Here is a 13,220-nt window from a genome sequence, read left to right on the forward strand (position 1 = left end):
CGACTGGAAGCAGCCACCGCAAGTTCGCAGTTGCCTGAACTTTTCTTTATTAATTAATCCCATCTTTATTCACACAGCACTCCCTTTGCTTCAGACAGTGGGTAATAAACACAGATCAAGCAGGCAGCAATGATAAATTATCTATTTAATAATTAACAAATTAGTCCTAACAGATGGAACCAAAACAAAGTTGTCTGTATGTGCACACAGCGCAAGGCTTGCCTCCCCTTGTTTGTCAAATTGAGATACCGCCAGAGATTTCGGCATGTCTCCGCTGATCTCAGGTTAGTCACCCTCGCCTGCCACGCGAGCTCGTCTCGAGTTTATCTCTGGGTCAGCTGTGGCCCTTTCCAAACCTGACGTTCTCCATGTGCTGGCAATGAAAGCGAATGAGGGGAAGCACGAAGATGTCGTGGAGGAAGAACAGTGATGGAGAAGAGAAGGGGATCCCTGGTTTTTAGTGTTAGGCTACACTAGCCTCCCTGCAGAAGGTTCAGCTGTTCACTGTGATCTGTTATGTTGAATTAATAGAGATTCTAGTGTCTGCAATTCTTTCTGCTATTATCCAGCAAAGAATAAAAAGTCAGTGTGCTGCCAGGTTAAATAAACATGAAGCACTGCAGTCATATGAGCATAGGATCCTGTAAGCTAACTGTGCATATATTATTCATCTCCAGTTATTATTCATGACCTTTCCCTCACACTGTCATGGCTCCATCAGTTGTGAATTTATAAGCTCATTAATAATGAGTGAAAATTAATAATGTATTTTCATTATATCCATTGAGTATATTTACAGCATTCATAATGCATTCAAATAACTGGTTGGAGGTGTAAAAATAAAATCATAGCTCTTCTATGAGCCCTCACCTTTTTGATTTTGAAGAGTTGCTATTTTTGTTAAAAATCCTTCCTGCTTCCATTGCAGTATGGCCATGCTGTGTAATAGCCTGCCATCTGCCACCATCATGCTTAAAAAGGCCTGAATCAAAGCAGGAAGTATCATTATTGTGTGAAATTAGAAGTAGATGATCCACGAATTAATCATTATTGAAAGCAGCACCAAAATTATGGGAGTGTGGGGAAGGTTTGAAGTTCAGCTGTTTCCTTCCCTTCTCTTCTACCAGTTGCATTTGTTCAGTACTTGAAGAGAACAGTCATGTGGAAAGAGGAACATCTGATCCTTCCAGGCTCCTGGGAGTGCTATTATACTTTTAAGAATACAGAGATTTATCCTGAATGTTGCTTTGGTGTGCACGTAGGGCAAATGTGCCATAGCAGGTTACACCGTTATGCTTTATTTTAATTGGAAGATGCCTAACTAGTTTCCTTGCTCATCCCCAGCAGATTAGTACTGTGTTGTTTTAGAACTGCTAACATTTTTGTAAGCTCTCCTTTTCTTTCTTCATTTCTTTTTCTTAAAAAAAAAATACGCAAACTCAAAGCTCCTCTTGTTTTTCAAGACACCTTTCTCCTGGCTCTGCCTAGGAAACCGCCGGGCAGTGGAAGTCACTGGTGTGCGGATCATTAGCTGGCTTTATGCTGTTACTGAGGAAACTGAGCTCAGGCTCTAGATCCCCTCAGGGGAAGAATGAAAAGGCAAATGTATCTGGGGATCATTTGGTGAAGGTGGCAGTCGAAGATGCAGATTCTTGCCGTGCATGGACTGGAGCTCTGAGGTTGCCTTAGCCTAGAAGAAGCTCCATTTTTTACTTTGAATTTTGAAAGATGATCCAAAGCACTAAGGGTCTAAACCACGAGGGGATGGTCCATGCATGACAACACTATAGTCTAAAAGTTGGGGACACACCAATGGATAAGCAGTTAACATAACTAATCCTGTTTATTTTGGTTCCTCTCTATTCCTTTTCAAGTATGGTGATTATTCTGATTTTACTTTGTCACAAGTATTTTAAGTTGCATTTCTCTGGCTTTATTTTCTTGTTCATTGCCAAATGGTAACATTGAATTGTAAATAAAATTCAGCTTTTATATGTTTCCCATCATAAGCATAGGCTGCCTGCTTTTAAACAGCTGCAAGAATATTGAGTGTAATGAAGGTGCTGCCTTCAAAGCGCGTACTCGATATTCAGACAGGACAGGAGAGACTGCCTCTAGCCCCATGGAATTTGAGGCAGTTACTGTCAGAGTCAGTTGGACATCAGTGAGAATGTGTATTATTTTCTCTTCCAAGTAATAGGATCTTTATTTGAAGTTGAAGCTGAAGCAGGTAGATATCTGGCTGAGTCCCTGCCCTTTGTGAGAGTTTCTGTTTCACCAAATGGGAAGGAATTGAAAAGTCCGAATTCTTGGTATCCTGCATGTTTGTAGGGAATGGCTGCAGAAGGGTGTCAAAAGGAAGAGAAGAAGAAAGCCACAGGCAAGGGACAGTAAGTGAGCTTTGTATTGGCTTTAATCAAAACATAATGGCAAGAGTTAAAGCATAAAGCAAACAAGGGATTTTGCTTGTGTCAGCCTGGAGGAGGGAGCCATTCATTTCACTCGATCATTTTGAATTGCTTTCTAGAGCGTTTACTCATCCATCTTCTCCAGCCAGACACTTCACACTGCCTATCACTGTTCTTTTCTTCGGATTTAAATTATGACTCTGTATTAAATTAAGTATCTCTCTTTGCTCCTTGTTTTTGTGTTCACTTGTTGAGCCCATTTTCAAACCACAGAACAGTTCTGCACTCTGCTTAAGTGGCCTAAGTTAGCTGGGAGCCTTTGCAGACGCTTTTTCCATTGGGCAACGTTGTCAGAACAAGCCTGCCAGTGACTGATGTGATCTGGAGTCAGCGAGTGTGTACAGTGGATAAATGTGCCTGACGCTTTGTGATAGAGCTGGTAATTACATTTCACAGTGAGTGGTATTAATAGTGAAAGGAGGCTCCAGCACACTGCATGAGAATTGGTAATAGGAGAGGCTGTAGGGAGAAGAGGGAGTCATTTATTAACCTGGCGAATTATGGAAAAGTGGGCTTTTCCTTCGAATGCAGAGGAGCACTCATAGATGCAATGCCCTCTGAGATATCTCGGGGCCTTTCATGAGTGCTGGTGACCTTGAAAACTCCTTTCTCTCTTTTTACCCCACCATGCCACCCCACGACCCCATCTCTCTCCTTTTGATCAACCATGTCACATGGCTTTTGGCAGTTTTCTAAGCAGTGCTGAGTAGAGGTGATCCTTGGCTGGGGGGGAACCGTGGAGATCTGAAGATCAAAAGTTTTAGAAGATTTTTAGAACCTGTAGAAGAAAAGGTGGTGAATTCCTGAGAGGGAAAAGAGTCTGCTGTTGGACCAGTGTCAGATGATTGGCAGATGTGCGGGACAAAAATCCTGCAAAAGAGGATTCTAGGTCAGTGGGGCCTTGGGGACAGATATGGTCCTATATAAGAGACCTGCTCTCTTTATTCTGCTAAGGTCTCTCAGCCCTCACTGTGTACCCCAACGCTGTCTCCCCACTTTGGGCTATTTCTTTTCTAACCAAGCAGCAGCGTGGAAGGGATGGTACAGTTCCAGCTGATCCATTAGCGCTCAGAAGGGATCCAACGTGCCTTCAAGCGAAGGTGTAGCTGTTGACATAGCTGATGCACAAAGCCCCGAGGCTGCTGCACACACTGCTGGGCTGTGCAGATCTCTCGCGGGGTTCTTAAAAGGAAAAACCTGCCAGCTCCAAGAAGGACAAAAACAGAACAATGGAAATGAGCTGGAGCTTGAGAGAATTGCCAAGATTTGAAGGTATTAGAAGTGCTCCAGAACCAGAATGATTTAACAGTGTGATTACTTCTTAATGCAACACTCACAAGGTTTTTTATTAGATTTTTCCCCCCATTCTTTCCTTCTAAATGCTGTAGAAACAGCCTAGCTTGAAACAAACACCTGGGGCTGTTATACTATATCACTCAGTTTAATTAACTTTTAAATCATACAGTGTCACCTGGATACCTTTCTAAATTTTAAATTCTGTGAGCCTAGGAGACAGCAATAGCCGTAGCTCTATTCAGTTACTGCCTCTGATAAAATCGCCTTCTGGAGACAACAGCGTTCTCCTCCTCCGTTTCCTCGCTGTCAGAAGTGCACTCGTTCAGAGCGAATTGGCTGTGAACAAACGAGCAGCCGCGTAAGGGCTTGGAAATGTGGTCTCGTTGGGTCGGTGTCAGGCGGTATCTGGGTGACTTCGAATCAATGAAACTCTCTGATGTCCAGGACTAACTTTATGTTGTCTGCTTCGTAGGCTCTGTATCCGTACGGCGGTTTTATGCTCTTGATAGTGAAATGGTCTTGCCCAGCAGATGGCAAACGGAGGGGACCGTGCGTAGGAAGGGAGGAGATGTGTCCCGTGGCGGTTAAAGCCGCTTGACAGGAAAGTCTCCAGTATTAATTTGTGTTGTGCTGTGGTACTAGTTGCCTGTGCATGGATGTTTCTCCTAGCATAAGAAAGCACCAGCTGTGCATATTCCTCATGTTTGGGGGCTTTCAGACCCCATAAATATGTATGGTAACATCCATCCATATGGCATTTTGTAGCCGTTTAGAACAGAAGAACAGGGGAAAGAGCTTGAACACGAGGTTATCTAGTCCCTTCCTCTGCCCCGAGGAGGGAGCAACCCAAATGGGCTGTGTCTTACAGCTGAACCGTCAGCACCGAGCTGAGTCTGCCCTCTGCGTAAGGAGCTCAATTTCAGAGGAGTCATAAATTAACTGTTAGGGCTAATCCTTTAGGATATTGATTATTCCAAAAAGAGAATGCAGTTATCAGCACTGGAGGAGAAGAGGAGCACAGCAGGATTAGGAGGCAAAAAAGATGAAGGTGTTGGGATTTGCTGAGCACTTCCAAATTGAAATTGGCAGAAAAGCATTAAGTAGAGTCCAGACTAAAATAAAATGTTTGAGAGATGCTTTTGAAGTATCTAAGCAGAGAGCCAAGAGAAACAACAGGAGAGGTGGGAAGCAGACCTGGAAATCATGTGCACAGAAGCAGCGGCTGACTATGGGAGGGGAAAAACTTCCCTGGAAGGGGCAGGGTGATGGAGCAGGACACTGAGGACTGCACCCTGGCACAGGTGTGACAGAGAGGATTCAGGGAGCAAGAAACAGAGAGGTCAGCGTCAGGTTAAAGGAACGTGTGAACATACCGAATGTGAGGAAAGAAGTGGAAAACTTTAAGGGCTCATAGTCCAGATACTCGAGGATGAAAAGACCTGCTGGTGAGAAATGGAGGGGTTGGGAAAGGCCACTGCAAAGGTCTCGCTTCAGGTAACCTCTGAGGTGGAGATTGAATTGACTGGCCTTGCAACAATGTAACTGCATCCGCTTCATCTTTATTTAAAGTTCTTCCTTTTGTGCCTGAGTGAGCTCTTTCCCCCGACCCAGTGTGTTAGCGCGGTGGTTCCCGTCAGCTCTGCGTGGTCCTGCTGTTCTGCTGACCCCTCTGTTGACGGTGTGTTTCTCACAGTCCAGGTTGTTACCCTTGACTCCGCTGATTCCCAGAAACCCAAGTGATCCTTAAGCTTTTTTTTTTCTTCTTGTGCTCTGCAAAACCCAGGTTTGGATTCACCTTACCATAGAAACAGGAAACCTTCACAACTGCAAGTTGAACCAGAAGATTTCTGAGACCATTAACGTGTAGCACCAACGTCATCCTTGCAAGAGTATGTGGGATGGTTGTTACAAGCATCTTGGCAGCTCAAGTGATGATGAATTTGCAGGATGTCATTAAGCTCCCAGGGTTTCTCTATGCCAGTCAATATGCAAGTTAAAAAGCTCCAGCATCTCCATACAATAGGGAAGGAAGTACGTTGGGGCACGGCAAATACTTGGAGTGAGCTGCACATCAGTGATGCGAGGGCATGCCGTCAGCTCGGAGCAAGGCAGGAGCCATTAAGTTAGAACGCTGCATTTTGATCGCTTCCTTTGCAGCTTTTCAGACCAAGTTTTCCATCTTTTTCCCTCGGTCTGTGAAATGGGAGTGAGCTGAAGTGGCTGCTTCTCTTTGCTGCGTTGCTGAGAATCCACTGACATTGTTGCTCTGTTTTGTTCCCAGGGAAGGTCAAACGCGGTGCTGGGGAAGTAGCAGGCAGGAGCTCCAAGGAAATAATCAATAGGGGGAACGTGGGGGACGAGAGAGCAGGACTGAGAGATATCATCTAGCCCATGTTTAATAAGAAGGGGAGAGAGGTGCGGAGCCAGGAAGGGGGGGAAGGTGGTGAGAAAGCCAAGGCCTGGAGGGAAACTGCATGATAATGAGGCATAGGTGATAGCAAAATGATAAGTCAGCAGAGCTGGACTACTTGGTAATGTCCAGCTTTTCAATTCCAGGCAGGTACTGCTGCGTTTGCAGCTGAGACTTCCCAGGAGCAGGAGGGATGCGTCTGTGAATATGAAAACCCAGAGCAAGGGGACAGGGAGACAAGGAGGAGGGAGCCGGGGAGTGGCATATTTTGCTTTCCGCGCAGGAGATGCGTGGCTGGAGCAGGACACCTGACCCCAGAGTGTGGCGTGGTGGACAGAGGGAGCATTTGCTTTCTGTGCTCCTTCAGCTTTCTTTGGTTTGCAGACCAGGGGCCTCTTGGAGCAGCAGTGCTTTTGCCTCTTCTGGACAGTAGCGTGCCATATCATGCTGGTGCAAAGTTGACTCTGAGAACTTAGCGCAATTACCCTTTGTTTTCAAAATACGCTGCTTGGCTATGTTACAAGCGCTCTACAGGCTGGTTATGGATGGGCCTGTAATAGAACTGTACATACAGAGCCAAAAATTAATAGCCTCCAGAGAAAGAGCTGAATCAGATATGTACACCTGCTGTAAGGCCACTGGAGTGAGAGAGGGACAGGGATGTCTGTATATTTTTTATTTCAAGTTCACAAGTCTCTGGCCTCTGAAACCATAATCTGCTGATAAAGGCCTAGTTGGGTTCAGGGTTTTCTATAAATATGAATGACACAAAATGCTATTTCTGCTGGATCTGTGGGTATTTTGTGTCTCTGACCTTAACACAGGCTCCCAGGGAGTCTAATGATGGTCTTTGGGCATCCTTTTTTCTTCTTTAATCATAAGCCCTGTGGTCCAACTACTGTGAACCTGGGACTCTCACTCCACATTTCTGTCTCACCTTAGCCTGGCTCAAGTGGGTTCCCACGAGTTCAGACCTTCTCAGAGACCCTCTTTGATGTATTTAGCTGGCAGCACAAGGCAGCTGGCATTACTTGACTGGATGACAAGGGCTGCAGGCGAGACCGGGAAGGCAGGGATGCCCCAGCAGTGCTGGCCTCTGCCCGGCGCTTGCCGGAGCCCAGTCTGCTCCTCTACCTCTCCGCTTTTGCAGGTGCTGCTCTGGTCTGCCCACCTTCCAGCTTTTATTGAGGGCTCTGCTCACACCGTTGCATCGTGCTCCATCCTCCCCGGCCAGCAGTCATTAAAAGGTGGTACCCAAGAGTTAGCCTTCTGCACCCTCTCCAGGGAAGCTCTGCTCATGTGCCGGCAGGTTTGGATAGTTTCTTCCTACCAACCCAGATACACACAGGATGAAAGGAATTAACCCTGGTGGTGCCTGCAGGCAACAACAAAAAGGACAGGAGGAGAAATTTGTAGGGTTGCTAGTTGAATCAACTGTATATAGTAGAGTCGGAAATACATGTGTGTGTGGTTGTGTTTATCCACATGCTGCAGTCATACTGATCTGAAGGTAAAATATCTACAAATATCTGTTTTTGCCAGAGATGAGGGGGTTATGTTTGTTCCACCTATGTGAATGTGAGAATGAGAAAGTTGCATCCCTTGTGTGAGTCAGTGGCTCCCCCCCAGGTCTCTCTCCCCTGAGACTCGTGCTAAGAATCCAAATGCTCAAGCTCTGACACACAGGTGCCATTTTAAAAAGAAAAGTTGCCCGGTTTAACATATTTTGCTTCATCTATCCTTCCATCCTCCCTCCCTCCAAAATAATTTTGACTGCTCGAGACTCACAGTAGGCTAGCTTGCTATTTCAGACTGATTTAAAATCTTCCCCTTAGCGTCATGCAGGCAAGAAACAGAAATTCATCCTGTTGGGAAAGGAAGATGCATTGCTTCCCCGTGTCCCCAGAACTTGCATCTAGCCTGGAAAGTCCTAAATTTAATGCCCTGTAATTTAGTGACATGTTTATCTACAGAAACTCTAGTCATTTTTAAAGGTCTCTGTTTGGACTTTAGCTGAGAAAAGGAACTTGGCTTGACAAGCAGAGAGGTTATATATACCTATATATGCACATATATATATGGGAATAAAAATTTGTCCAATCTTAACAGCATTTATAAGCTCAGCTTTGGAATATCCGGTCTCTTATGAGTCTTATTTCCCTTTTTCTTTTTAACTTGCTGCCGTGTTTCACGCTCAGGACAGGACGATGGACTTGCTGCGCAAGCGGCTCGCGTGGCGCGGCTGAGAGCGGCACACGGCACTGGGCAGCGCTGCCGCAGCCCGCCAGGCCCGTTGTGTCCCTGCCTTGTAAATCCACCTGACACCCAGTTCGGAAGCTGTGGGGCGAGGTGACAGGTAGAGTTGCATAACCCTAATTTTGGGGGTATTTTATTATCATAGTCAACCCAGCTAGATGTGTAGATTCGGGATCAACCAGAGTACTATTTTTAGTGCAATGTTTTCTGACTGTCTCTTCATGCTGGAAGGCAGAATCTCTTGAACTGTCTTTTTTCACAACAAGCTGTTTAATATTAAAGCTGATTACTCGATTGCTCATTTCAAGAACAGCAATATAAACTTTAAGAGCTTTGGGGACTTAATTTTCTTCTGGATTTATGGGCAGTCACCCAGATTTCTCTGGCATGATTTCTTTTCTCCATCATCAGTATTTTTCCAGAGAACACTTTAAAGATATTCCAGTGGTAGCTATTCCACATTGGTCCTTGGCTATTCCCATCTTTTCGGTCTCCTTATTAAATATACCAGTTTGTTTATGACACTTTTAAGTTTCCTACAGAAGATCGAGCCAGTCAGGAAGCAGTTGCTAACACGCCGGGAAGGCATGTGTTTGACATACTTGTCTGTGAACCTTCAGCATCTAGGGGGTGATAGTGGATAAGGTAAGCAAGACCTTCTTGAGGAACTCTTTGGGAGGGAAAATGAGAGAAAGTTGGGCTCTTCCACTCTTCCAAGGCATTTTCTGAGGAGGATCTACTGCAAATTCCCAAGAGAGAGCCTATTTCATTGGCTCTAAACTCTAAATGAGTTTTATTCAAGTTTGAATATGCACGTGGAGCTTGTACTGCCAAAGTCGCTCCACCATTTCTTGCAGACATTTGTCTGGTACTGCTAGCTCTGCGCATGGACTGAGTATGCATTTTGAGAGAGTGTCTTAGTGTCTCATTAAAGCATTAATGTTTGGAGAAATTTGGAGAAATTGCTAGACTCTGATGGGTTTCAGACAAACATCCTCCGGGATGAAAGAGAAGTGTCACAAAGCACTATGTCAACAGGGGCCACGTAGCTGGCACTTCTCGTGCTGCACATCATTTCTTGCCAGCGCACATCCACTACTGCTCTGCTCACTGTTAAGATGAGAGACGTGTGAATCAATCATGCTGTCTGCTCCATCTCCTATGAATTAGAGAAAGATGCAGCTGGTTTGCCTTTTGGTTTTCTGTGGTCTTTAATTACCTCCCCATTATATCGTCTCGTGTCCCTTTCCTCAGATGCTTTCATATCCATCTTTGAGAACGTTGAGCAGTCAAGTGTGAAATGCACCGAAGGTGACTGCCGAAACACGCCGAATTATGCAGCGGTCTGGTGTTCCCCTTCTTCTCTTTCTTTCTGCTTTGATTACTGCTGAAAAAATTGCCGCATCATTTGATTGGGAGGTCAGGATTGCCTTTTAGATTAGGTATGAGAGTGGATTTTGTGTGATTTAACATGTAAACCCTGCCATGAGTTCAGGGTTGTTCCTGCACTGTGTTCCCAAGTTGTTGTTTAGTTTCAAACGACTTGCTTATTTAGCCTTCTGACAGTCAGATACTTTTGTGTAATGAAGTTTTCCCAGTGATTAATCAGATTTTTTCCTGGTCAATTTGAGGTCCTTGGAATTAGCATTGGGCTGGCCTATGCAGCTCCCATCTCTTCCTGCTTATCGCTACCACAAAACTGTGGTTAAAGAAACCTTCTCTGCCTCATGGCAGCATACTAAGAGGTCCATGTGGGCTCTACTGACGTGATCTTTGATAGCTGTGCTGGAGCGTGGCTGCAGTTGCAGAGCCAGGTGGCTTTGTCCAGCTGTCTCCATCCTCTGTTCAGAGCCCAGCGGAGCTGGTGCTCCCTTATGTCCAAGTATCTTCACCTGGGGAACCAGCTGGTTTGCTTCAGGCCGGGGCAGAGCACAAGCGCAATGCAGGGAAGAAGGGGAGGAAGACTGACAGTGCGGACAATGTGGACGTACCCCACGTCAGTGGTGTCCGAGGTGCCACCACCTTCTACATGTTGCTCTTGAACTGAACCACGGGCATGGCTTGATACAGCCATATCCCTAAGAGCAGGACTGTCATGCTTTGGGGACAGAGTTTATTCTAGGCCTGGCATTTTTAAAGCATGGTGCAATGACAAAATACTAATTGATGCGTTTTACAGTCTTAAATCTCAGGTATAGCCTGGGGGAGGAGGAGTGCCTTTTAGGCTCCTTTAATGTTATCAAGGGTTTTATATATAGTAAAAATAATAATTATCTAGGACCTACACAAAATCATTGATGTTTGCCATCCGCCTAATGTGCATTTTGCTGATGCCCACCTTCTGCTTGATACTGTTGCATAAATAAAGTAAGCTTAGTTAACTTCAGACTCCTTGAGAAACATACACACGCAAAAATGTAAAGCTTACTCATGGAAAAAGGGCAAAATCAGCAGGAGAAGAGAGAGATTATTTTCAACAGTGTCCTTTTAATTAGGGCAATAATTAATTCTTTTCCCTGACATGCACATACAGATTATTCTTTTAAAATATTCCTAGCTGAAATAAAATGACTTAAAGCTACATACCAGAGGAGCAGATCATAAATCTAAAGGAGAAAATTTGGGGCTGGGTGCATTTTGAACACTCCTTTTGAATCAGTAATGGTCACTGGAAAGCATGCCATAAAATCTAGCTGCAAGGTGGACAAAATGCTACTCATTTACCCCAAGGCCCACGTAGCAGTGCTGGGAACAGACAGTTGCTCCGTGCCGGCACAGGGGGCTGATGAAGTAGAAAATGCAGTTAATACATTTTGCACATACGCAAATTACATCGACGGTGCTAATTGCCAGCGGACAAAGTGCTGCCTACTGTTGGTCATTGCTTCTTGATAACCTTTCGTGGCACTGTGGACTTTGAGGGTTGCTCAGAGAGGGATCCTGTTTGGAGAGTGGACATGGAGGCAAAAGGCTGAGCAGAGTTCACTCCAGCAAGGGCAGGAGAAAGCCAGGAGCAGTCTCAGGTCAGAGGAAGGAGCTGGCGGAAGCCTCCAGGACAGTCCAGGCCCTGGAGATGGGTTGGACAACGGGTGACACAACGTGGAGCAGCTCTCCTGCGCTGCTGGGGTGGGATGGCAGCAAGCATTTGGTTAACCCGGTTTTATTGGTGGGCACTGACTGGCCGTGGAAGAGAGGCAGGCAATCTGTGGGGGGCTCAGCATGTGGGCCTGAGGCTCAACTCTGGTGATGGAGAGATGGCAGGGAATGGCAGAGAAAGAGGAGGGTGAGACACAAAGGGCTGGTGCAGAAGCCCAAGATGAAGGGAAGGGAGGGAAGAGATCCAGTTCTGGAGGACTCCCAATATCCATTGCTGTTACTTTTATTAAATTATCTCACAGTCCCTTTTATAACTCCCTTAACCGCGCAGTGGGAAGCCCCTGTGAATCGCTGGGCTCCAAACCTTTGCGTGCAGCCGTTCGCTCCCTACTGACTTGTCACAGGCCCGCACCAGCGCTAGGAGATCAGTCCCCTGTCACCGAAGCAAGCTGCTGGAATGGAGTCAGAACAGCGGGGAAGCCTCCCACCGTTTCCCTGTAATTACTTTTGTGAAAATGCCTCTGTGGGGAGGACGAGCCTGAAGGGCCTGCTCCTGTGCTGGAGATTCCTCCCCAGGGCTGGTCCCTGTCCCCAGGTAGGGCTGGCCCTGCAGGGAGCGGCTGCTCCGAGCAGTGTGCTGTTGAGTTGCGCTACCCAAACAGCCTTTGATTTCTTATGACGGTGATTAAAACTCCTCATTTAGGGACATAAAAGCGGTTGACTCTCTAATTGCAAATACAGATGTTTCCAGACATAAACCAAAACGACGCAGGGAGGCTGCAACATCCTGCTCGCAATTCTGTACAGGGAGGCCAGTGCCAGAAGTGGGGAATTAAAAGGACAGAAACAAAAATAAACATAAGGAGCTTTCCTTCACCTCTAAAGGAGATAATACTAGAATGGTCATGAAAGCCAAGGCAGAGAGAAAACGGAGAAAATGCGGGTGTGGGAAGACAGAGTTCATGTTGTCCTTGCTGTGTTACATAATTTTGCTGCTCCCAGAGCAGGCTCCAAGCCACAGAGGCCCAGTCAGCAGTTCAGCTGCAAAGGCCTCACCAGGCCAGTCTCCAGTGGCACTGATTAAAAGAGCTGCCTCCTCTTCCTTCTTGACAAAGGGATTTCCATACATCGCTTTATTCAGTTTCTTTTTTCCAGAGATCAGCAAGCCAGGGAGATGTTTCCTTCGTTTGGCGCTGTTACTTAAGCTAGGTCTGAAGCACCTTGGTGAACATCAGGTGCCTCCCCGTTTGCAGAAGGCTTTACAGCACTGAGCTGAACCGGAGGACTGGTAACGTGTTTTACCACGAGCCCCTGGGACCCACAGAGCCCTTGATTAGAGGAGAGGAGAAGTCTGATTCATCCAAGCTCTGTCTAGAGCTACAAAGGAGAAGTATTCTCGTACTTCTACCTGCTAGAGTGGTCTAAAATGACTTTTTTTGTGTGTGCGTGTGCCTCTAAAGGATCCTGAGTCATGTATTGTTAAGTTAAAGGCAAAGAAGACCTCGCTTGGTAGGGAGCCACAGGGATGCTTCCCAAGAGCGCCCTATCAAGATGCTCTGTATTCCCTTTGCTCGTCCATACGCTGTGCACTGCCTCTCCTGCCGCCCTTGATATCAGTGGATTCCTGTCTGACAGGGTAGCCAACGAGCTCTGCAGTCGTAGCAGCTGCTTTGGAGCGTAGGGGCCTCTTCAGC

At 46.1% G+C, this 13,220-nt stretch overlaps 1 protein-coding gene across 2 annotated transcripts in view; it reads left to right on the top strand.

Moving 5' to 3' along the window:
* The window catches only part of MAD1L1 (mitotic arrest deficient 1 like 1), a 371,406-nt gene that overhangs the window by 328,043 nt on the left and 30,143 nt on the right, over positions 1-13,220 (top strand). Inside the window, exon 18 of one of the 2 annotated variants that reach the window (XM_064520179.1) lies at positions 7,325-7,552. The exons of the other annotated variant lie outside the window; for it this stretch is intronic. Within the exon in view, the coding sequence (XP_064376249.1) occupies positions 7,325-7,537 (213 nt within the window). The 3' untranslated portion in view covers positions 7,538-7,552. Of the gene's footprint in view, positions 1-7,324; positions 7,553-13,220 lie in introns of those variants that run through there. 2 annotated transcript variants of the gene reach the window in all.

Source organism: Dromaius novaehollandiae, chromosome 14 (genome assembly GCF_036370855.1).
Source record: "Dromaius novaehollandiae isolate bDroNov1 chromosome 14, bDroNov1.hap1, whole genome shotgun sequence".
Classification (NCBI taxonomy): Eukaryota; Metazoa; Chordata; class Aves; order Casuariiformes; family Dromaiidae; genus Dromaius; species Dromaius novaehollandiae.